Source organism: Drosophila tropicalis, unplaced genomic scaffold, assembly GCF_018151085.1.
Source record: "Drosophila tropicalis isolate 14030-0801.00 unplaced genomic scaffold, ASM1815108v1 contig_845, whole genome shotgun sequence".
Classification (NCBI taxonomy): Eukaryota; Metazoa; Arthropoda; class Insecta; order Diptera; family Drosophilidae; genus Drosophila; species Drosophila tropicalis.
The window spans coordinates 6,219,804-6,246,061 of record NW_027173338.1 but is presented as its reverse complement, the minus strand read 5'-3'; the positions used below and the strand labels follow the sequence as shown (position 1 = coordinate 6,246,061).

Here is a 26,258-nt window from a genome sequence, read left to right as displayed (position 1 = left end):
TTAAAAAAAAACAAAAACTCATTGTTTCTCTCCTGCATCCTCTTTAAAAGGATTACCCTGGTGGCTTCTGTCTCATTTATAATTGCATTAAAATCAAGTTAAACCCCCAATAGCGGGGAAAAGCCAATATAAATAGGCCCACAATTAATGCGTCGGTCAACCAAGCAATTTGTATTATGTATTTCCTCATTTTCTTTCATTTTTTTTACTGTTTTTATTTTTATTCTTTTTTTTTTTGTGGTACTTAAAAAAAATCTCCCAGAATGGAATGCAGCTTATAAATGATTTATGGGGCGTATGCGTAATAAGCTTTCTTTTCGCATTCAGTTTTCGTAATGGCAAAAAAGAGATGTTTTAAAGTCCTTAGAATGGTATCGAATGTTGCATACTCTTTCAAATTACTTGATAAACAAATAACAGAGTAATTAACACTTCTGAAGAGTTTTATCGATCCTTTATTTAAAATAAACTCTATGATCAACTTCATTTATCGGATGTCAAACTTGAATGGCCATTAACAGGCCTTCAAAAACTTAATCATTAACCTTTGGAACGAAATGTTGAAATGAATTTATACATCATGCAATCAAAATAGCTTTAAAATGTGTAATATGTGTTTTATATTCTTATCTTTATAATCAAACCAATTTTGAAGTTCATTTCATTTTACTATTCAGAGCTATTATCACCTAATATTTATACCATTCGTGTTTATCAAGAGGTGTTAACAATAATTGATTAATAGGACTTAAATTGATGATGTCTAAATGTTTCCTTTCTGAAATTTTTGATACTCAATCCAACATTTCAAACAATTTCAGTTAATTCATTGACTTCTAACTATATTTTTGATCAATCGCTATCCCAAGCTACATTATCAAGGACTTACTTCTCATTGAAGTTTTAGTTAGCGTTGGAAAAAATACTTAAGATAATCACTTTCGAACAAACGCATAAACAAAGTCACTAATACTCTTTACTTGGTATTGCCAAAAACTCTTCAAAATGATTACGTATTTATGTAAGGGTATTACAAGAAAAAGGTAAAACCTTTAGCAGACATTACATACAACGAAATCACGATTTTGGCAATGTCCATTAGTGACCCTTTAAAGGATCTTATCCCTTTTTCCTTGCTATGGCGCCCTATCTAATTTATTAGGCAAAAAGCAAAACAGAAAACCCAAAAAACTGAAGGAAGAAGCAAAATTAAAAATCAACAAATTTGCCAAATGAAATCCAATTTGTTGCATCCTAAAATAATAACTCGAGATTTGCAAACAAAATAATCCTGCGTCCTGCTACCTTTTTTTCCCCCTTTTAATTTGCGAATGTTTTTATGGGGCAAAACCCAAAAGTTATTATAGCCTAGATTGTGTTACGTTTATATGTATGTACATGTGTCTGTGTGGCACTTTAAAAACTTAAAGTCGTTGAGAGATGTGCATGGGTAAGTTTATGAAAAATGCATAGAGCTGCTGTGCAACGGAAACGGAAATGCTAAACAGAAAGAAGCAGACTCTGAGTCCAGAGCATAATAACTTAAGCACTTTTTAAGTCGAATTTAAAATTTCTTCTTCCAAGCTATGCAAAAATCATTTCGGGGACTGCCTCAATCCAGCATGTTGCCCCACTGCCTTGTTGCCATACTCAGGCTGGCTGGCTGGCTGGCTGGCTGGCTGGCTGGCTGGCTATATGCCAAACTTCAGACATGGAAAACTTTACCGGCTGTTGCAGTCCAGATAACTGCCTGTCATTGACGTTGGCTGGAAGCATGGTGCGGAACAGGAGATGGCAGTCAAGTCAGAGACCAAGAGAAAGAGAGATGGAATGACTGAACGGCATGCCAATTGGTAGAAATGTTTCGCCTGTTCTTGCTTGCTGGGCTCCGGCTACATTCTACGGCCTAAAAGTATACCCAATAGACATTATTTTTATTGCAGCAAGACTGGTTAATAAACAGTGCTCTTTGATATATCTATGCTAATGAATTTGGTAGTTTCATTTTAATGTTAACTTTTCAAAGTTTTTCTGGCAATTTTAAAAAGTTTTCTTAAGCATTTTTTTCTTGCGTCTTTTCGTATAAAAAACATCAAAATTAAAAAATTCTATGACCAGGCTAACAGAAACTGGCAGTTGGCCATTACGTTTGCTTAATATACTTTCAAAAGGGTATATGCATTTTCATTAGAAGTTTGTGACTTAGAAAAACTCATTCCTACAGTTATTTGCATATTGTGTGGAAGATTTAGTTTTAAAAGATTTCGATTATAATTTTTAATATCTGCCTTATATTAAACGAATTGAATTATAAATAAGTGACCTTCCTTTGAGAAACAAGAGTATTTTCGAATAGAATTTCCATTAGGGATTGGGAATTGCAAGTCCGTAAGGGTATGCAAACTTTATTATCTTTGAATCAGATACAAAAACTACAAAAACTTTTTGGGATAGTGTTTTTCTCTCTCTCTCTCTCTGTCTTTCTGTCTCTCTAATTCTCTTGAGTTTTATTTGTCTTCTGCATTACACTTAATTCATTTCATTTCATTTAAATTAATTTCTAGAGCACACACAAAAATGGCTTAACTTGGTAGTTTTGCTGTCTACAGTTGTCCAAATACCAAGTTGTTCTGTCAAATTGCTTGCCACTTGTTGTTGAAAGAAAGACCGAGACGAAGTAGAAACTTGCCACTTAACTTTTCGCATCAAGCAAATTTGGATAGCAGCAGGGGCCTGCTGTTCTTTTTTTTTAGGAGGAGGGGGAAGGGCAACGTGTGTAATGGATGCAAAGTTTCTTGCCCAATGATCCAGGGATATTAGTCAAAAGTCAAGAGAGAATGAAAGTGTTGCCAAATACAAACTTCTTCGTAAATAATAAATGAGAATAAATCATCAGGCAAATAGATGGAAAAGTTTCAAACGGATAATTTAAAATCAACCAAAGAAAAATGTTAGTGTAGTTTGAGGTTGGAGACACACTTTGAAAATCAATTTTAAGTTTGTTTTCCTCATTTACTTTTCGAACTAATTGTTATGGAAATTAGAATGCAAATTTTCAATACATGCAATGTAGATTAATTAAGCTCAATTCTTTCTTGGTATCCTAAAGGACACCAAATCAATGCCAACTTATATCTAGAAGGCTAGATGGCGAGACGTCTTTCAAGAAACAGATAAGCAGATAAAAGAAAGAAAGTAAATCCAACTAATTGTAGAGAACTGATTAAATAAGAAAAGTATGAGGAAAGTTGTATCAACCTCATGACTGGGTTGATAAGGGGGAGTATTGTGATTGAAGAAAAGTATCTGTTGTGTATGCAGCCCTATCATATGTTGTGTATGCAGCCCTATCATACGTTAGCCATCCGGCAACTCTGCTGGCTTGACGGCAGTACAGTTCAGCCGGTCGTTCGCAGCAAGCACACGCGTTATAAACTTGCGATAGATATATATATGTAATTTCAATATCACCTAATCAATAAACATTCCAAGATATTTCAAACTGGCGACGAGGATGGGATGCTAATTATCATCCGAAATAAACTTGGAATTATTGACGCAAAATATCAAAAAATTGTCACGCACAAAAGCATACATATACGTTTACATATACATGCTGTGGTGAAATTTTGCAAACGTTTACACACACATTTGCATGGCAGAGTCGCTTGCTGGTGAATTTGGTGAGATTAGCTTGGCCGGCGTTTTTGAGGAAGAGAAGGAAGTAATTGATTCTACGAGTGCTAAATATACTCAACGGAACCCAATTATGACGACAGTTGGAAGTTTGGAACCGTTTGATTTGGGACAGCCAAATAAATGGGGCTCATATTTGGAGCGATTTAAATTGTTCCTGCTTGCCAATGATGTCAAAGACGAGGGTCGCAAAAAAGCATCTTTCCTCACATTGGTCGGAGCACCAGTCTACGATCTTTTGACATCATTGGCGTTTCCAAACCAGGTCAGTACATTACCGTTAGACCAAATTGAGAAGATTCTAACTGATCATCTTTGTCCACGTCCATCGGAAATCGCGGCATTTTATCATTTTCACAAACGTGATCAACATCCGGATGAGACCGTCGGAAACTATCTCGCAGCCCTGCGGGCATTGGCAGTGGGTTGCAATTTCGGAGCAGCGTTGGACAGAATGCTGCGTGATCGTTTTGTATGCGGCATGAGGGATGAAAGCTTACAGAGAAGTTTTCTTGCAGACACTGAATTGACAGTGCAGAAAGTTTTGGAGAGAGCAACTACTAGTGAAGCTGCAGCAGCGAGTGCAAAGGCTATCAGACAGCCTAACGAGACTATCCACAGCATCAAATCACAGCGCCCTCAACAACCATATAAAGGAAAAGGACAACAATGTGCGGGTTGTGCCGGTCCACACGGCCGGCAGCAATGCCCTTATCGTGAAGCAATATGTCACGGCTGTGGCCGGAAGGGCCATCTTAAGCGTGTCTGCCGGAGTAATGACTCGTCGAGCGATGTTCATCCAGTAAAGGGCAAAAATTCACGTGGGAAATCGGTAAACCTCATATCTAATCTGGTGAGCCTGAAGAAACGTATCACGGTACAGATTAATGGAAAATCGTGTACTTTTGAAGTGGATTCTGGATCTGACGTAACTATGATGACGTTGCGGACTTATGATCGTATCTGGCCAACAAACAAGCCTAAGGTTTACAACTACGATCCGGGGTTTAGTGACTACCAACACAACCCAATCCAGATACTAGGAGTTTTTGATGTATCAATTCATTACAACGGTCGTAATATTGATAATCTACCAGTCATCGTCACTAAAAGCGGTTGTAGCGACCTTCTGGGTTGTAACTGGTTCGACCCACTAGGCATCAGTATCAAGGGCATACATTCAGTAGGCAGTGACGTACAGATCGCAGGCATTCTGAATAAGTTCGAACACTTATTCTCAACAGAACTTGGTTGTTACACTGGTCCGCCAGTCATATTAAACATTGATGCTACAGTGCCACCAGTGCGACTACCTCCACGCCGAATTCCATATGCTCTAAAGGGACTAGTCGAAGAGGAGCTGGATCGCCAATGCAAGCAAGGGATTCTTAAACCTGTGGAGTATTCAGATTGGGCCACTCCTATTGTACCAGTTATCAAGAAGGACGGTTCAATTCGTATTTGCGGCGACTATAAATCAACTTTAAACAAAGCGGTTAAGCCGCACTGCCATCAAATACCGGCGATCAACACTTTGCTGGCATCTATTGAAGGTGGATCGATTTTTGCCAAAATTGATCTGGCTCAAGCTTATCAGCAGTTAGTAGTCGACGAAAACTCGTCTTTGCTGCAAACAATCAGTACACATAAGGGTGCATTCAAAGTTACTCGTTTGCAATTCGGCATTTCATCAGCACCAGGCATTTTTCAAAGCTGTATTGAGAATGTGGTACAGAATATTCCCGGAGTCTTACCATATTTTGATGACATTGTAATATGTGGAAAAACGGAAACGGAATTGGCAACTAGATTACAGGAACTGTTTATACGTTTTGACAAAGCCGGACTGCGACTACGCAAGGACAAATGCCAATTCGGAGTGCCATTCGTTGAGTTTTTAGGTTTCAAAATTGACTCAACTGGTATAAGACCATGTGCCGATAAAGTCTCGGCAATCAAAGACGCACCAGCACCTAAGGATAAAAAGCAGTTGCAGGCTTTCTTAGGACTACTAAATTTTTATCACTCATTTTTGCCACATAAAGCAACAGTGGCAGAACCCTTACATCGTCTTTTGGATAAAAATGCAACTTGGAGGTGGGACAAACAGTGTGAGAAGGCTTTTTCTACACTTAAGGAACTTATTGGGTCAGACGACGTACTAGTGCATTATGATGGTTCATTGCCACTAGTGCTAGCTTGTGATGCGTCACCATATGGACTCGGTGCAGTTTTAAGTCACAAAATGCCGAATGGAGCGGAGAAACCCATCGCTTTTTACTCCCGTACCTTATCCAAAGCTGAGCGAAATTATGCTCAGATTGATCGAGAAGCTATTGCCTTGGTAGCAGGAGTAAAGAAGTTCCACAACTACGTCTACGGTCGTACTTTCACACTAATCACCGATCATCGACCTCTGTTGAGTATTTTTACCACATCGAAAGCAATCCCAAACATTATTTCAAATCAGATGCTACGTCGATCTTTGTTCCTGTCAGCATATACTTTCGAGCTAGTACACCGCTCCGGATTAAAAATGGGCAATGCGGATTTTCTAAGTCGTTGTCCACTGTCGGCAGCATCGGACGCTGTTAGCACCGACGATGTGCTTATGATCGAATTAGCAGCAACGCCAATCATAAGTGCTGAGGCGATTGCCGTTCAAACATCGAAGGACCCCTTATTGGCGAAAGTATCAAACTGGGTGTTAAGGGGATGGCCTGACATGAAATTGGAGCAATCAGATATTGCATATCCATACTATTGCCGTCGGGAACAGCTCTCTACAAATAAAGGAGTTTTGATTTGGGGAAATCGCGCCGTAGTTCCACCGAAATCCAGAGCAACAATTTTAGCTGCTCTACATGCCGCTCATCCAGGCATTGTAAAAATGAAGGCGTTAGCGCGTAGCTATGTTTGGTGGCCCAACATTGACTCTGAGATTGAGCTTATTGTTAAGAAATGTATTCCATGCCAGCAGAATCGTAACGATCATTCAGAGGCACCGGTGCATCATTGGGAGTCAGCCAAGCGGCCGTGGTCCCGTCTACACATCGACTTTGCAGGACCTTTTCAAGGAAAAACCTTTCTTCTGGTCGTGGATTCTTACTCAAAATGGCTTGAGGTTGCGGTTGTTAGCTCCACTTCTACAGCGGCTACAATCAAAGTTCTCAGGCAACTGTTCGCTACGCATGGCTTACCAGATCAGTTAGTGTCAGACAATGGCACAGCATTTACCTCCGAAGAGTTCAAAGCATTCCTCCACAACAATCTAATTCGACACATTAGATCAGCACCGTTTCACCCAGCAACAAACGGCCAAGCAGAGCGCATGGTGCAGACCACCAAAAACTACCTTAAAAAACTATCTCCGAACAATAATATTGATCTAAGCCTTGCTCGATTTTTGTTTAATCAACACATAACTCCACATGCAACGACAAATCGGTCGCCAGCTCAGCTATTGTTAAATCGGGAGTTAAAGTCCTACTTTGATAAACTACAGCCACAAGAAATTTCTAATGGAGCAGAGCCATTTATTAATCAATCGAAATGTTTTGATACAGGCAAATCCGTTTGGGTACGAAACTATGCACCGGGTCCAAAATGGATAGAAGCCTACATATCCGAGCAAACAGGACCAGTGTCTTACAAAGTTCGTCTGACAGACAATCGCATCATAAAGCGTCATTATAACCAAATTCGAAGCCGAGTTGAACAAACAGATGTAAACATATCACATCAGGCATCATCAGCAACTGATGACAACACGGAAGATCCTGCTTCCAGTAACCACTCTAGGCCAGAGAGTCCTGTTCAAGATGATCCACAGTCATTGCATGCCTCACCGATGCTACGACGTTCTGCTCGCATGAGACGACCCACTCAATTCTATGAATCATCTGGGTGTTAAGGGGTGTTGTGTATGCAGCCCTATCATATGTTGTGTATGCAGCCCTATCATACGTTAGCCATCCGGCAACTCTGCTGGCTTGACGGCAGTACAGTTCAGCCGGTCGTTCGCAGCAAGCACACGCGTTATAAACTTGCGATAGATATATATATGTAATTTCAATATCACCTAATCAATAAACATTCCAAGATATTTCAAAGTATCCCAACTTGAAAGAACTTTTCACAAACTAGCCCAATCCAAATATAGTTCTGGATCAAGTTATTTACAATTATCTTAAGATCATTACTTAATCATTTAAGTCCATTAAATGGTCTATAAGAATTGCCAAAATTATTTCAATTTGTTTTAAGACTTATAGGATTTTGAAGGTATGGTAAAAGCAAGCAAAACTATATGGCTTCAATATAAAAGAAATGACTTGAGAGGTTAATTTTGAAATATAGTCATATTTAATTAATGGGACGTATCTAAATCTAATATCTTAATTACCCTATCTCTAATTTACCCTTTTAAACAATATGTCTCTTTTTACCCAATCTCAAATTCAACAAATGAATTATAGATATACCTATTAGATATTAGATATACTAACTATATAAAAGCTGACTGCAATTTCAAAGAGCACATAATCTTCGATGCAATCATTTAATTTATTTTTAATTTTGCTGATTCTTTAGAGCAAACATTTTTATCGATTCATTACAAGGACTTTTTAATTAAAGTGCCAGTAGCTTAACATATTAAAACTAAACTGTTTGCTAATTAGAATATGTCAATAAGTCCCAGGCACTTTTAATAATGGTCAGTGCAAAAGAGAGAGAGAGAGAGCGAGAATTAATTTGCAACAAACAAAACAACAACAACAACAAAAACATATTTTAATGGTCTTACCTCTTACCATTTCGCCCCATCTACAAGGGGGATTACAAATCATTCAAGGAGAAAATTGCGATAGTCAACAAAGTTAAATGCAACAATGACAATTTTCCCCCTGCTCCTCAGCGGGTCGGTGAGGGGATGGTCCGTTGTATGGCTAAATAATCCGATTAGTTGCGTAAAAACAAGAAAAAACCTAAAGAGTTACAAGTTTAAAAAAAAAAAACGTACATACCTAGAAATTTGTTTAAGAGCTTATGGCAATTAGTTGAAATAGTTATAAACGCAAGACTTTGGCTTAGTGTTGCGTGGGCTTCTGGATAATTTTGTGTGTGCCAAAGTGTCGGTGTCCCAGCTAAGTGTGCGTGTGTGTTTGTGTGTGTGTGCGGAAAATAGGGACATACCAGTTTGAGAAAAAGTTTAACAACTTATTGGTATACAAATCTAATTTGTTTCGCAGTAGGCGGCCATCATTAAAAGGAAAAAGTTTTTTATCCCAAGATATATTTAGCTGCGAAACTATTAGATTATACAATTTACCATTTGCTTTATCCATAAACGAAACCTCTTAGCTGTTAGTAGAAATGTTGATTGAGTTTGTGTTATATACTAAATACGTTTCGCAGAGTGGAAAGTGTTGGTCTGAGTTTACATTTAAGCTTTTGTTTTATGCCCTGGGCGATTACTATTTAAAGTAGAGAAAAATAGATGTAAGGCCTAAATGCAGGATCAACGTTTACTTTAGCTTATATAACCCGTAAAGATGGCTTTAACAAGCCTTTGAAAAATCATTCATTTGTGAGTAAAGTTTTAGTTCACGCAAGAGTATTTAAAATATCTAACATTATCTTCTATGCACTTTTTGGTAGAAGAATTTTGTACATTTTGGCGACCACATTGCAATCCATAGATAAAACGCTGTTGCAAATGCAAACTATCCATCACTTAGGAATGCTATTTCAGTCGACCAAATTGAGTTACTCTTGCTCTCTGTCTTCCAATTAGGGTCATAAATAGTTACTGCAGAAATGAAAATGCATTTTCTGTTGCCGGCATTGATTTTTGGCTTGCTTGCTCTGCTATTGCTGTCTGCCTGGCCAAAAACTCATCTTAAATTTGCAAGCCGAAAAAAACTTTTCATTTTATCACATGTCCCACAACTTCAAGAGCATCCTTCCATCTCCTGCCCAACACCAAAAGAACTCAAACTTTGCAGAATTTTTGAGTCAAGTTGCGGATTCGACATTTGTCAAGCTTCTGCCAGTTTCTGTTAGCCTGGTAGTTGTATTTTTAAAATTTTGTTATTTTTTCCAGTTTTTTTTTTTTGCGGGTGGTTTATAGGCAAGGATAAAGGATAAAGGGGCTGTTGTGTGTGTGTATCATATTGATTGATTTTCCAAGTACCATTTGTTATATTAACTTATTGACTCTCTGTCTCGGTTTCGCTTTTTCTTCAGAGCTGTCTCCATTTCTCTCTCTCTCTCTCTCTCGTTAACTAGGTATAAATCATTGTCAGTCGGCTATGATTTATGTCAATCCGCAGACTTTTAAGTCGTACGATTTTAATTAAGAAATATCCGCAAGTGAAGCAAAGTCCTTTAAATTCTTGCACTGTTTTCTTATTTCCTTTATGCTAGTTGCTTCTTGGCTGTTTTTTGGCCAACAACTACACGTACTTGACACAATTTATGGTTGACTTTGCATAACAAAGACCTGGCCAAAATACAAATGACCAAAACAAACAGCTCAGCGATTCAAGAGATTTCTCAGCGAGGTCTTTTTTCCTTTTTCCTTTTTGATTTTTAATTTGTGCGCCACTGCAAGCCTTTCATAATTGAGTTTTTCCCGAGGTTCTTTTGTTTTGTATCCTCAGCTCTTGTCGTCTTACTGCATTGTTGAGTTGCTGCCAAATAGTGGAACGCAAAAGCAAATCTATTGGTTGGAAACTATGCAACGACCTTTTGTTACTCTGCAAGTGATTCAAAATTTTAGGTCTATAGATTGATAGAAAAATAAACTGCAATTTCACATTATTATAAACTCGATAACTTTTAAATGCGCAATTTGTTAAACAAAGTCTGAAAATGTATGGACAAAAAGTATAGTAAAATAGATGATCTTAGCTAAACTAGGAATTTGTGTCATCACTTATAAAAATAAGGAAAATCAGAGAAAGGAAAATGACAACAAAAGAATCTAAGTCCTTGAAATCTAAATTTCTAGTCGGATTAGATAAACAACTGTAGTTTTCTAAAAATCTTAATCTTTTTTATGGCTGGGTGCTCAAATGATAACTGAGCAAATATTTTCTTAAAATTTGTAGAAATTTAAACAAATTTGAAATATTTAGCAGAGTTTAATAATAATCTGCCAGGACAGTCTTTGGTGTCTTACGATAGTGAAATTCAACTACCAAACACATATTTATTTTTGTCTTAAGCATGAACCTGAATACCTGTTCTTAACGGAATCAAAATTTATTTCTTCAGAACCTTTTGAGTAACAAATTACTCAGCAAGGAAAAACGGAAACTAAAATGAAAGACTCGTTTTATGGTTTTATGTTCTTAAATTAAATATTGTTGATTAAAATTGCTAGCACTTTGAAATAAAAAAACAACAAACTGAAGTTATGAGATAAAAAAATATAAATTAACTAAAAATTAGTAAAATTTTAAAACAAAGCATCAGCAGAAGTGAAAATACTTTATCGATAACTAAAAATTTGTATCCTAATTGAAAGGATTTCTTAATGTCTATTCCACAATGAAGCGTGTTTTCTGCTTGACCACTGAAACTGTCATCAGATATTACAAGTCATGGCTATAAATAGAAAATATAAGTTTGTATTTACTTGCCAGAGCTTTTGTGCCACATTCATATACATACATATATATCTGTGTATATGTGTATTGTGTATTGTATATATCTATCGAAAAAGTGCAATTCCCTTTTGCTGATAACGCACAGACAATTTTCGAAAAGCAACCAAATCCCATTGCAAAACTTCAATTTCAGCCACAGTTTGTTTTTTTTTCCTCCTGTCCTCTTCCTTTCCTGCCCGTCTCCTTGCTATCGTTTTGGTTGTGGCAATGGCCACAAAATTGCAATTCATTGGGGGGGTAGAGAATATCTATAGGCGAAAGTTGGTGCTTGGCAGAGTCTTCTGCGCGAATTTGATTGATTTTGGCAATAAAAATAGCAAAAATGATGCTGGATTGCATTTTGTAAAGAGATTCGACTAAATGAAGTGGAAACGATTCATCATCATCGTGTAGAAGTTAAGTACAATAAAAAACTCTCCTGGAAATTAGGAAATAATCAATGAAATCAAATACATACCTAACTATTCCATTATCTTTTAAATGTCTTTTATGTTTTTAATAAACAGTTTTTAAGTCCTTTTATTTTAATGCTATTTTTATTTTATTTATATCTGAATCACGTTTAAAGTTAATCTTAAATTAAAAACTGGACAAGATTATTGCAACCATATTATGAAATATATGTACATAAATATGGTAACATAGAAAATACAATTCATTTTCGTTTTTCCTCTTCTTTTTTGCCTTAATGAATGCGGCGTATAGAGGAAAAAAGATCATGACTTAACTTCTTAATACACAACTATTCGACTTAGTTGACTTGAATATTCAAGCATGCAGTTAGTATATTGTATGTATGTAAATCTATTAATTATTAATATTTTTAATTTATTTCGTTTTTATTTCAATTCAAGCAATAGGCTTCTTAGAAAATCACAATGAAATTATCGCTAGCTACATGTGTGAGACTAGGAAAGATGACTAGAAGTTAGTGTAATTCTCGGATGGGATTTAAGAGCGTCGACCGAAGACCTTGAAGTGCGTCTTCCAGATGCTTGGCCATCATAGCTGTTCGTTGCCAATGTGTGTGGTGTCCGTGGGCAGCGAGTGGGTCTAGAGTGTTTCGCATTGGATGAGGGTAAAGAAAACTGATTGTTGCCATCTTCAAGGATTCCAGATGGAGAAATGAATTAACTTCGCTGAGAAACTCACCTGCAGGGCTTTACGCTTGTGATGCATCGACGAATTGGATGATGACTTGCCTTTGCCCTTCTTCCATGAGCAAAGTAACAGCTCCTTCATGCCTTTACGAAAATTGCGACTAAGGAACGCATAGAGCAGGGGATTTACACCCGAATTGAAGTACGTGACCAGAAAGGTGAGCGGCGTTAGCAGCGCATTAAAATTGGAATCACCGCGATACGAACGTGACCTGTAAGTGCACAAATAAACAAATTTCAATAGGTTGCTACCAGTTTTCTGTATACTCCCATGTAAACTATGGACAGATGCTTGTATAAGCTAGTTAAACCCATCATTGGTGTGTGGGGTAACCCAAATAAGAAATTTAAAGTAGGTACAACACATGTTCACCTACTGAGATAATATTCCTTGGCAGGAACAGCCTCTCCTTACACCATTTGCGTAGCTCTGTCTAACCATTTTGATAAAAAATTGTTTGAAACATTAGCTGGTGGGCCATAATACTTTAACTAAACTAAATTAAGAACCTGATACTGTCTAGAGGGTAGCTTCGATAATCAATAAAACACTTTCAAGATTCATATGTAAAAGAAAACAAGCTTTAGCCAAGTTATGTATGCATAAGAGAGCCATAAACCTTATTTTATGATGGAAAAATCGGATTACTTTGTATAAAAACCATAAATTGGTGATAAAAATTTGCTTAATACCAATTTTCATAGCTTCATAAAAGCAATCAATATATAATTATATTTATATTACTATATTATATTTAAAATAACACACAAGGAACAAGAACCATCATTCTAATACTATACATCTTTTGTAAGGCTTCTTTATTTCATAGCTCAGCACTTAATACTTTTTGGAAATAGAAATAGACGATGTGTTAGTTAAGTTATGTAATAATCTGATGTATGCCTAAAATATTAATTCCGCCTTATCATTACAATCCCATAGTACAGAGTCTAGATAAGAAAACAAAAAGGTGCTTCAGCCGGGGGATTTCGAGTTTATAATTTTGATCATAGGCCTATCTATGTATATTTAAGTCTCTGATTTACTTAAGGTCAGTTTCTGTTTCTTAAGGCCAGCACAATTGGCACCATTCGATTATGTTAATATATTGTTAATTTTTCATAAGCTTACTTTACCAATTCATAAAAGTAATTTTCAACTGTTGCCTAAGATTTAATTTTAAATAACAATTAATTTAAGGCATAACAAATAAACAGCTCGCTGTTAAACGTAATTGAAGAATTTTTCTTAGTTAAACTTTCTCCACTTGCGAAAAATGAAGATAAAGTAGAAGACTTTTTTTTCTTTTTCTTTTTTACTACTATTCTGTAGTTTCCACTTGGTAGTCTGCAAGGCAGTTTTTTTGGGGGGTGTGTTTTTGACCGCCGCCCAAGTGATTAAGTTTCTTTTGTCAGCAAACTGTAAGTATGCTGACCTGCAACTTGTCTAATGGAGCAAAGAATTTGCCCAAGAGCACAAAGTTTGCTGCCGCCTGCAAGTATGCAACATAAAGTTGTGGCAAAAACTTTGCCCAAGCTCAACAAATATTTAAAGCAGTAAAAAACCAGAGGGCCGGGGCTAACTTCGACCGCGTCAAAGTTTGTATACCCTTGCAACTATTTTGGTAACTCTATCCTTACCTATTAGCCATCAATGTGGAAGAACGTTTTATCTAAAAAGGCTTAAGCTTGAGAAAGAAAGGCCTACAATCATAGGAAATAACGAAGATATTGATCAAAGTAACTGTTTTCCACCGATCGTTCCTATGGGAACTATATGATATAGTCACCCGATCTTTATCAAATTCGGCACAGTCATTAACATATATATTAAATTAAGAAATGTTTAATTTAAAAGCAATCGCGTTAAAAGTAACGAAGTTATTTACAAAAGTCGCTGTTTTCAACCAATCGTTCCTATGGGAGCTATATGATATAGTCACCTGATCTTGATCAAATTTGGCATTGTCGCTTATAGGCGTAGTAAACTCTCTAATATTAAGTTTCACGACAATAGCTCAGAAAATAACGAAGGTATTGAGAAAGTCACTGTTCGTGACTTGGCCGTTTGTATGGGAGCTATATTATATAGTCACCCGATCTTGATCAAATTTGGCATAGTCGCTTATAGGCGTAGTAAACTCCCTAATATTAAGTTTCACGATAATAGCATAGAAAATAACGAAGTTATTGAGAAAAGTCACTGTTCGTGACTTTGGGGTTTGTATGGGAGCTATATGATATAGTGGTCCGATCCGGCTGAATCCGAGATATACAACGCCTGCAGTATATACAAGCCTACGTGCAAAATTTCAGCTCTGTAGCTCTTACGGTCTAGGAGGAGTTTGCGTTGATCCAGACGGACGGACGGACGGACGGACGGACGGACGGACATGGCTATTTGAACTCGTCTCGTCGTGCTGATCAAGAATATATATACTTTGTATGGTCGGAGATGCTTCGTTCTATGCGTTGCACACTTCTGACCAAAATTAATATACCCTTTTTGCAAGGGTATAAAAACAAGGAAAGTGTTCATGTTACTGGTGTTCTTGCTTGAGTTTCCTTCTCTGACTGTCAAAATGTTGTGCAATTTGCGTTGCATTTGCAAGTGGCACAAGAGAAAGAGGCCAAAAATGGAATGAGGAGGGGGAGTGAACGAAAAGAAGTAGAGCTAACTGATTGGAGCACTCAAGCGACCTTCGCTTTTGTTGTCGCCTCTACGAGAGGAGTTTTTATTATACCCTTGCAAAAAGGGTATATTAATTTTGGTCAGAAGTGTGCAACGCATAGAACAAAGCATCTCCGACCATACAAAGTATATATATTCTTGATCAGCACGACGAGACGAGTTCAACTAGCCATGTCCGTCCGTCCGTCCGTCCGTCCGTCCGTCCGTCCGTCCGTCCGTCCGTCCGTCCGTCCGTCCGTCCGTCCGTCTGGATCAACGCAAACTCCTCCTAGACCGTAAGAGCTACAGAGCTGAAATTTTGCACGTAGGCTTGTATATACTGCAGGCGTTGTATATCTCGGATTCAGCCGGATCGGACCACTATATCATATAGCTCCCATACAAAACCCAAAGTCACGAACAGTGACTTTTCTCAATAACTTCGTTATTTTCTATGCTATTATCGTGAAACTTAATATTAGAGAGTTTACTACGCCTATAAGCGACTATGCCAAATTTGATCAAGATCGGGTGGCTATATCATATAGCTCCCATACAAACGGCCAAGTCACGAACAGTGACTTTCTCAATACCTTCGTTATTTTCTGAGCTATTGTCGTGAAACTTAATATTAGAGAGTTTACTACGCCTATAAGCGACTATGCCAAATTTGATCAAGATCAGGTGACTATATCATATAGCTCCCATAGGAACGATTGGTCGAAAACAGTGACTTTGATCAATATCTTCGTTATTTCCTATGATTGTAGGCCTTTCTTTCTCAAGCTTAAGCCTTTTTAGATAAAACGTTTTTCCACATTGATGGCTAATAGGTAAGGATAGAGTTACCAAAAAAGTTGCAAGGGTATACAAACTTTGACGCGGTCGAAGTTAGCCCCGGCCCTCTAGTTTTTGTTTGTTTTTGCTTTCTTTTTAGTTATTTTTGAAGTGGCTTTGGCAATTTGCTTGTCCCAATGAAATTTAAAGGCCAATTCCAAAAATGGGAACAAGCCATATATTTATATACTTAAATTGGACGCCACGCGTTGTCAAGGCAAATGGAGGAAAACAGCGGGAATCCTGTTGGAAGTAAATGTCTGTGTCCTGTATTCCAACCTAATGTAATGATAGGACATCCTTGACATTCCGAAATAAGAGACATGAGTTGGAGTCGAACAGTTGCCAACTGTTTGCTGTTGATGTTGCTGGTATCGCAGTTTGTTATCAGAATTCGCATGTCCAATGTCGTCTCAAAGTGCTTTTGTGAGCTAATAATGAACACGTGTCGTTTACCCACTCACTCACTCACTCACTCACTCAATCACACAGTTTGCTTGCTTTGGCTGGGCTGAGTGTTGACAGAATCGTATTAATAGATATTTCTGGAGGGACAAACAAGGTGCATAAAGGAGAGGGAGTGGCATACCATTTGGCAACGCGTGGCAAACAAACAAAAAAGTTAAGTAATTTGTAAAAAAGAATCCCAAAATTTGAAGAGTTCCACCACTTGGAGTGAAAATAAAATACAAAAATAATGGGATTGTTCAAGCAAAACGAAAAAAACCTTTATGTTGCATCAAATTAATTGGATTTTCATTTTCAAAACATAATAAAAGGATAAAAACTTTGTGTCTGCCATCTAGATTCTAGATAGATATTTATTGGAGAAAGCTTTTTGTTATAAAGTAAATAAGATTAGCTAAAATTGACGACCATTTGATAATTAAAATAGCTTTTGAAGTAAAATCAATTTGGATAATACCAAAAACACCAACAGATTTCAATGAACGTTCCACTTTCCTTAACGTTAAAAGTTTTAACTTAAAACTAGTTGGTAAATAAGCAACAAAAAAAAGATGATCTATTATATACAGTGTAAACTCACAAATAACATGTTTTATATGGAATAAACCATCTAAAAATATAAAAGAAATTAGTTTTATGATAAAGATATAATGAAGTATCTTAGTTCCAGTTTTAATATTCAGTACTAAGATTAGCTATAATCTCTGTTTTAAAGGGGGAACAGCAGAAGTGAGAGCCATTTCTATAATTTAAAGAATACTTGAGGCTGTGTGATATTTTACGAATCAAAATACTATTAAATCCCATTAAACTTCCAAAAAATAAACCTTTCTTCTATTACTCTGTGAGTTTTTAAAACGTCGTCTATTTATAGAGACTTCAATTATGCCGTAGTTAATCATAACTTTGTGATAATCTCTCAATTGATAAATTGTGAGCCTCTTTGTATAATTTTTGCCACATTTATGTAGTCCCATTTATCATGTTTATGGAAGGCGTGTTAAGTACCAAGTCTTCCTGCTGTTCTCTTTTTACTCCCCCTCTACTAGGAAAATATATATCATTTATATATTTTCATTTATTATTCACAAGCTGGCAGAGATTTTCATTTTACTGCATGAGAAATTGCTGAAATGCATTTCAACAGATTTATATAAATTTTTCTGTGTAAATAAATTTGTACTTATTTTTTTTTGCCAAATTCCTTTGCCACCACACAATTGAGATTTATATCTTACAATAAGTCATGGCATTTCAATTTTCTTGTTGGCATTTCAGATTTTTATTATTTATTTACTAAATGTTATTGAATTGAATTTGAGTTGTGACTTTTCGACAGTTGTAAAGTTTCAAGTTTTCCACTCAAATGGACACCATAAGCTGCCGCTGCTAAGGGTGAAAGTAAACAGGATAAATATAATATGGCAAAAAGGATTCATGGCAAAATTAAACTGATTTCTTTTTTGTCAACATTTTTATCGGCTTTTCGGTTGTAATTGCTCAATATTAACTGAATGAGTCATTGGAAGATAACGTAAGTGGAAATAATTGAGAAGATAACTTAATAGGGAAAGCATTCGAGAGAAAAACAAGCCACTTTTCCTTATTATAACTTAGCCAACTGGCTAGCAGTTAGTGAATTGCTTTTTATTAAGCTTGAAGAAGGCAATAATGGTAGGTTAAAGGACATTATGCTTAGAGCTGTGTTTACTCGATCTTCAACGCACAATTTTATTCAAATTACATTTATGAACTTTATTGTCTCGACATTGTTACTTTTTTGACTCGACCCAGCCTATCTACTCTCAAATTCCGAAAGGTGTCAGAATAACCTGGCAAACATTTTCGACTCATTTAACTGGCTACAAACAAGTTCTACCTCTGGCTATCTTACTCCGCAAAAAAAGAGAAGCAAACTATCAATGAAAAGCAAAACCAGCTGAAAAAAGGAAGCAAGATAGGTTGATGGCAAGGGGAATGGGTGAATGGAAAAGTTAAACTGGTCGTTTACTGGCTTCCGATTTCAAAAGGCGTTTGGCAAAAAAAGAAAAGGAAAAGGAAAACAAGAAAAAGGATTGAGAATTTCCTGTGTCTGATGTGAAGGCATTTTCCATTGAATGAAATTCAAGCCACTTCAATGGGATAAGTGAAAAGCGTAAAGTCGATTTGGCTAAAGGAAATTAGCAAATAATGAATGGGATTTGCATTGAGAGAAGGAAAGCCCTAAAGCATGTTTAATGTCTAATATCTTTAAAGCGCCAATATAACCATTTCGCAGGAAGTTTCGATTTCTATCAATCTTTCAGATGTATACCAATTTACCCTCATCCACCCATTTTTTCACTTATGCAAATGCCCCTGTCAACTGTGACACTGGGAGAATATAAAAAATTGTTTCCACTTGGTGAAGATGGAGATAAGGAAAGAGAGAGAGAGAGTCAGGGCACGCAGGGAGTAGAAGTTGATTCAAAAAGAAGGATAAAATGGAGGTCTAACTCACCAATATTGCCACATTTTCCGTGCATGATATGGCAGATTGCAGAGAGCAAATGTCAGCACAAATATTATCAACATACGAACGACGCCTCGACGAGCGCGCAGGACATTGCTCGATGAATGTGACATGTGTGTGGTGCCAGCCATGCCCACTCCGCTGCCGCCTCCGCCGCCATTACCCGGTCGCTGATGATGCGTATGAGAATGATGATAGAAACTGGTCTTGCGACAAGCACTCACAATGGGTCGATCCGCCTCCAGAGACACCTGCATGCCAGAAAGAAACAACAACAAGAACAAGACGAGACAAGTTAAATCAATTTTCCCCTCATCTGCATTTGATTGGCATTTGTTTAAAGTCAGTCTGGTTAAGTTATTCGTTTTAGATTGTAGGCATAGTGCAATATACCTACCTTGAGATTATCAAGCTAATTGAGTGTTGAGTGTGTGTAGTTTGAATAGTAGTTTCATTTAAGAGTGTGGAGAGTAGATTAGTGTTAGTTAGTGGGAGCAAAAAATTAGTTTGTTGATCAAACGAGGAAAGAGAAAAATTGAACAGAAGAGATAGTTATAGATAGTTAGCTGTGGATCAAGGTTTATAGGTGGGTAAAAGAATATGCAATAGATTAAATAATTTCACATTAAATGTATGGTGTTTTGGCTTGGTTTATTTTTAATAATTTTAGTTTGAAAAGGTTTAATCTTTATTAAGTTTAACCTTAGAGCTAATCTTAAGTAATTCTTCAAAGTCTAATCGGATTTTCCTTCTAAACTCTTCGAACTTCACTCTAATTTGAAGAAATTGATTGATCAGGTGTTGTTTTTCCCCATTTTCGGTGAAAAGTTTTTCAGCAAAGAGATTAACCTAAATGCCAACTGGCAATAGTTAAAGCTACTTGTCAAGCGGTCAATTGAGACTAAGTGGCAAGTAGAAATATAACGTATACGCCACCGTATATATACCGCAGAAAGTAGATTTTTAGTTTTTGTTTTGTTTTTCACAAGTTTTAGCACTTATTTAACTTTTTGCCATTGAGAGATGAAATAGCGAAACTCCAAACTGGCCAACTAACAAACTGGCCATGGTCTGTGATACTTTTAATGCGCTTTGACACCTGTTCCCGGTGCATGGACCGCTTGTTCAAAGTTTTGTGGCAAGAATCAGGTTTCATGAAAAGTTATTTCGTTTCGTGTTCTTTGTTTTTCCAACTTCTGTCGGTGATTTCATAAACAAAATTGCAATAGTTTTCTCTGCGCTCCTACAGTAAAAAATCGCAAACTGCGTTTTGCATATTAACAGGCAAATTAACATTTTTTTTGGGGGCTACTTTTTCTTCTTTACTTTTGTATTCCTTTGCCCAAATTGTTTACTCTTGTTTTTTTCTTCGCTCGCATTGTTTTAGCTTTTCATATAGGATAGGATATGCTCACCTGACTCTCCGTGATGCTGACGCCGCGTTTCTCATATTTACTGCTCTGTTTACGTGACAAGGACGTGGAACTGCTGCTGCCGGAAGCCAGCGTCGTTGTTGTTATTCCAGTTCCTCCTACTCCAGATGCAACTGCAGAGGCTCCTCCACCTCCTACAACAGTCGTGGCTGGCAGCTGATGATGATGATGATGGAGACTATGCATGTGATGATGCTGGTGATGATGATGATGATGGTACATGCTGTTGTGCATACCCATGCTATTGTCCTGGGCGGGTTGTTGCTGCTGCTGGTGCTGTTGTTGTTGCTGCTGCATCACATGCGGTGTGAGACCGCGTGAGCTGCGCCACAAGGCGATGGCAATTTTACTGTAGAGCACCTGGTTAATGCAAACGAGGCAAATACGTTCAATATGAATGACAATATACCAAATGCAAAGCAAATCGAGCCAATCAATTCGAAGACTAACAAATGTTTGTATAGACTTTACTACAATAATCTATTGAAACTATTGTTCTGTTCCCATCAAATGGAAGTCGAAAAACTTACTAGAGGGATCAGGATTCGTTAGAAACGGAACAATTAGATTAGAACTAGAAACAATTAATCATCATTTGTTTGGCATCCCTACTTAAAAAGTAATATATAAAACACATTTAAGACCTCTACAAAAATCTATGTATAAAGGCTGTGTAAGTTCTTCTTCATCTAATAGAACTAAAGAGACTTGCATATATCCAAGATCTAGACTAACGTTTATTTTCTTTCTTTAGTTTCACCTTGCCGATAATTCTTCGACTTCTTTACGATATAGAAGGGAGTTTAAACAAGTATTGTCAATTTGGACAATTTTCCAATATTTTTCCTTAACTTTCAAGTTAATAAAATAGAGCAAAGTCTGGGTCTATCTCAAAACAATAGACCCAAACAATTTGAATTCCAATTAAATTGACACGAAACAAACCAAAATACTATTGTGTATTTAACTACGTTAATAAATAATTAACTACCTCATTGAAATGCTCTTCGTATTGGGTCTTGGGACATTTGAACTATCTAAAAGAATAGAATTTCACTTACCGTCATTACCAACAGCGGCATCACGTAGAGTAATACAAAATTAATCATATCCAATAGTTTGGAGTTAAACATTTCACGATCCAGGACACATATCTCCTCCTCTTGGCCATCCTGGGTGTGGATATTTTTGATGGTCTTACTGAAAACGAATTTGGGTGTCGAGTAGACGGCCGATGTAATCCAAACAGTGACAATGACCATCTGCAGAAGAAGACAATAACACGAATATTTTGGGTTATGGTTGAGCACGCAAACAATTTGTTTAATTGCAAACAAACACACAAAATTTGCATGCAAATGGATTGGGAAAGGAATGGCATGGGAGAGCATTTGTGTATGTAGTTGTTGGGCCCATTTAGTGGCTTGTAGTTGCCTAATAAGAGCCATTTAAAAAATTAACAAAAGGGATATTTAATTTTTGGGACAAAAATATTTCACTTTTAGCATTTCATTATGGCAATTAGATGAGACAAAAATGAGGGTTATTATTAGAAGTATGGTGAATGGTTATGACTTGGGGCCATGAAAAAGTTTGCCAACCAGGAAAAGTTTCTAATTTTTTTCGTTTTACTTTTTGCGGTATCTGTCTTATTAAACCTTTTGCCATGCCAGCCGGATTCCCAGTCTTGGAGCTTCGTTTTGTTGGTTTCACTTTAATAAGTTTCATTAGCTTGCAAATTGCGGTCAAAATGAGTTATTAAAAAGTTACTTGAAAGAGGTCGCAAAATTCATGAGAAATCCAAAGGACAATTTTGGCTACTATGAAGATTAAATTTAAGCGAGTTGAAAATCAAATATGTAAATCGGTAGCCAAAAAAACATTATTGAAATAGAAGTTCAGACACTATAAATATCCACTAATGTCTCTTGTGATCCGATTTATTGGACATCGAGCGTGCTATTTATCCTACGTCATTTGTGGTGATATCGATAACAATAAGCCCACAAAAAGCAATCCAGCTTTTAATCGGAATACTAAATAATGTCACCACTAGCTTCCTGAACAAATTGTTGGGAGAAAATACGGGTAAAAAATACTGAAATGATAAAAGTGGCTTTTCAACCGTCTTTAAATTGGTATATGCTAATTTTCATTGTTTCACTGTTATCAAATAGGTTAGTCGTGTGTGTACATACAGTAGATGCTGGTTATAACGATATTGATTCGTTATATCCGATTCCACACGAGTTTCTATAAAGCAAATCAAACAGTTGTTCGTTAAATCGTTGTAAACGGCATCGTTATATCGGGCATCCACTGTAACTTAAGGCAGTTTCTCATCTTCTACTTCTGCCTCCTGCTGTTTTATTAAAGGTGTTCAATTCCCTTTAGAAATCTTGTATAGTTTTTGAAAACCTACCTTTTTTATAGAAGTAAAGCGCACTTGTTTTCCTAGTACTAAATTTAAGCAGAGTACATACATACATATGTAGATACGGAAGCACTTTCGAGCTCTTCCAATTTGATTGTTAAATTGTAGCTCAACCAGCAAAATATTTTAGTTTTTCCTGCACGTCATTTACCCACGTACCAAGGAAAAAGTTATTCTTCACAAAGAGAATGCAAGCGAAACGAATTGCTTTTTTATCCTATTCTTTTTTTGCTAGTGATTTTTCGCTTTAATGCAAAAGACTTAACTTCAGAGATAAAACAGTCGAACAAAATAATACCCATTCTAAGATGCTTGGACAAATTTTTTTTCGTTTCAATAATGTGAAAGTGGCTAAAACAGTTTCCCGTTCCAAAAACTGTTTAAATCCCCGAATTGCTTAAGTCTTATGAACAATATTTCAACTGAATATTAAAACACTTTTACTAATCGTAAAGACAGCATCAAGATCGCGTGTCTATTAAGTAAACAGGAAGTCCTAGGAGAGTCTATAAAACCTAAAAGTCCAATGGGAATAAAAACTAAGTGACAAAAGTACTTCAGATTTCGTGTTTGTTTTGTTTTATGATTTCCCCTTTTTTGGTTTTTATGGCAGAACGTAATTCTTTTCGTTCGATTCCAACAATCTTTTTGACCCATTTTTATAAGTTTGTCCACTTAAGTTCACTCATTTTTATGATGTTTGTTCTATATTTTGCGTTAAAGAACTTTTAATGTGGCGATTTTTATGACATTTTCAATGTTCCATCATCGATTTAATCGATTAGACATTGGCGTGAGTAAGAACTATAACCATTCATATATTTTATTTTTAGATGCTTTTGTCTTATTGTTAGTTATCAACTTACCCTTAAACGTGCCGCAGTTAAAATTTGCTTACAGGTTATCGGATGCACAATGGCAAAATAACGTTCCATACAGATGACAACCAAAATGAAAATAGACGCCGTGTAGCTCAGTGAGTGAACAAACTGATACATGCGACAAAGAAATTCGCCAAAGACCCAGCTGAAAAAATGAAAACACACAAAAATTAACACTTGTACATTAATCTATAAATACTTTTGTTTATTGGCTTAAAACGTAAAAAAAGAAAAACCGCTCAACTTTTTCCTTAAAGTCTGGATAGCTGTGACAGCTTTAAGTTTCGCCTCATAAAATTTTACGACACGCCCACCAAACTAATGCGACATTAAGGTGTCGTTAGTATTTTATGTCGCTTTGCTTTTTTCTCTCCTCACATATATGTATGTATATATTTCTTTCATTCTTTTTTTCCAGCTAAAATTACATTGAAACGAAGGATCATTGTATTTGAGGATTAGCACGTAATTCTATTTGTGTGCGGGTACACAGATGGAGTACGAGGGGGAGGATGGGAATGGGTCGGTCCTGTATTGTATCCTAATAAGGTGAAATTGTGATGCTTTTGCGGTTTGATTGCGGGCGTTACTTTTCTGGTCTATAGTATTAAAAATGATTGCCCTGTTGCCAGGTGGATCGAATGGCGCTTGTTGTCGTCGCCGTCGTCGTCGTCGACGCCGACTGCAAAAACTGAAATGGTATTAAAACGTTTCAGGTACTAAAACTGTGTGGGTGAAGATTAAACTTCAAACTGCCAACTGAGTGCCCTTGGTTATGCTTGAGAGGGTTTACATATTTCCTCTCGTCTTGTTTTCCCTTTAAGATTTCTCAAATTAACCAATTGTGGAGCAGGGAAAGTAAACTTTCAATGTCATCAAGTTATAAGATGCTGTGCACAAATTCAGTTCATCTTCGTATTATACATATGTATGTACATATATCATAAGAGTAAGAGATTTGTTATGGCAATGGTGCACTTTAAAATGATGGAAAGTGGGTATACATATGTCAACAAACGAAAATATTGCCAGAGCAGCCGAATATTCCTCGACTTTTGAGTTTAGATTAAAATATTTGGCTACCAGGGCAGTCAAACAGCGCGCCAAATAAAAAATAGCGTTTGACAACACTGAAATCCAGCTTTACCGGATTTTTCCACTTTTCAACACTGAAATCTCGAGTAGTAATAGTAAACATTTACCATTTTTATAATATTTTTTGGAATTCAGATTAAATTGTCTAACTACTCTACTTATTTGTTGTTTATGGAACATTTTTATCAGAATTTCAGTGTTGGACTTTAAAAATATCGATTAAAAAGTCAATCGAAACTTGGCAGATAAAAACCTTTCCTTGAGATGGTGAAATTGACGATAATTCGCATAATATAAAATTTTTTTTTAAATGAGACGAAAGTTCAAGAAACGATAAAGAAATATAATTTACTAGAAACATCTATACACTTCGTATTTACTAGAAACATCTATACACTAATTTTAAATTAGTTTCTGGTTAAATTTAACATATTAAGAGAATCGGAAATTTCTAGATTTTTCTCTACTTAAAAAAATGCACATTAACTGACTGAGCCTAGACAAAATGGAGCCATTTACATAATTTTACAAACCATTTCGGCAATAATCGTGTACACTTTGCATATGTTTTGTTGGACCAAATTTATGAAGGGTCAAAGATCACAGCCCACACATACACACACACACACACACACACACTGGCAGAGCTTAAATTTTTGTGTTGTGTGCATAAATTCCTTGAAATTATGCTAACCACTGTGTCCACTGGCATATTGGCCAGCTTTTGTTAGCCGAGTCGCTTAATATGATAATTATGTGACATTTATGAGATGCTGAGGACTGACCGTCTGCAGAATGGCATATTACTGAGAAAAGTTGTTTGATGGTTTTCCCAATTTTCCACAGAATTTTAAATTAATATTTTAGGTAATCAAAATATGCAAAAATAAGTTCCACAGAGCGTAGAATGCTAAAACATTCGACATGACGACGATGGACGTTGGAAAATAATGCCAAAGCCGAATGCACTTGATAAAAATAAATTGAGTAAACATTTTATGAATTGAAATGAGGGCTTTAAAAAATCTTCAACAATTGCCAGAAGCAAGCATTAAAATACGAAGATTTTATTATAAAATTTATTTTGTGTAGTGTCGATACATATTTGGCCTTTTGTTTGCCAAATAAAATATTCATCACACAATTATTTTTGATTTGTATATGTACACACATATATATTTATTTTTACAAGCAAATTCACAATAAATTGGCATATAAACACAAAATTTTCATAATTTGAGCGAATGTTTTTTGCATTTGAAATGCATTTTCATTGAAATTGGCGTAAAGAGCAAAACAACAAAAACACGAAAAAAAATGTTTTCTTGATTCGCCAAAATGTATATTTACTTAAAGTCCAAACAAGCGTGGAACAGTCGATATAATGCAAACATG

The 26,258-nt window shown here is 36.3% G+C and overlaps 1 protein-coding gene across 5 annotated transcripts in view; it reads right to left on the bottom strand.

The window, feature by feature from the left end:
- Positions 1 to 12,171: 12,171 nt before the first annotated feature.
- Positions 12,172 to 26,258, bottom strand: part of TrissinR (Trissin receptor) — a 49,298-nt gene continuing 35,211 nt past the window's right edge. For 2 of the 5 annotated variants that reach the window (XM_068294781.1, XM_068294782.1), the window contains 7 exons: positions 23,754 to 23,913; positions 21,515 to 21,715; positions 20,436 to 20,813; positions 19,418 to 19,432; positions 19,009 to 19,271; positions 12,525 to 12,744; positions 12,172 to 12,474 (listed from right to left, as the gene is read on the bottom strand). In XM_068294781.1, the coding sequence (XP_068150882.1) occupies positions 12,301 to 12,474; positions 12,525 to 12,744; positions 19,009 to 19,271; positions 19,418 to 19,432; positions 20,436 to 20,813; positions 21,515 to 21,715; positions 23,754 to 23,913 (1,411 nt within the window). In that variant the 3' untranslated portion in view covers positions 12,172 to 12,300. The remainder of the gene's footprint in view (positions 12,475 to 12,524; positions 12,745 to 19,008; positions 19,272 to 19,417; positions 19,433 to 20,435; positions 20,814 to 21,514; positions 21,716 to 23,753; positions 23,914 to 26,258) is intronic. The other 3 variants (XM_068294784.1, XM_068294783.1, XM_068294785.1) reach the window with 3 other exon arrangements.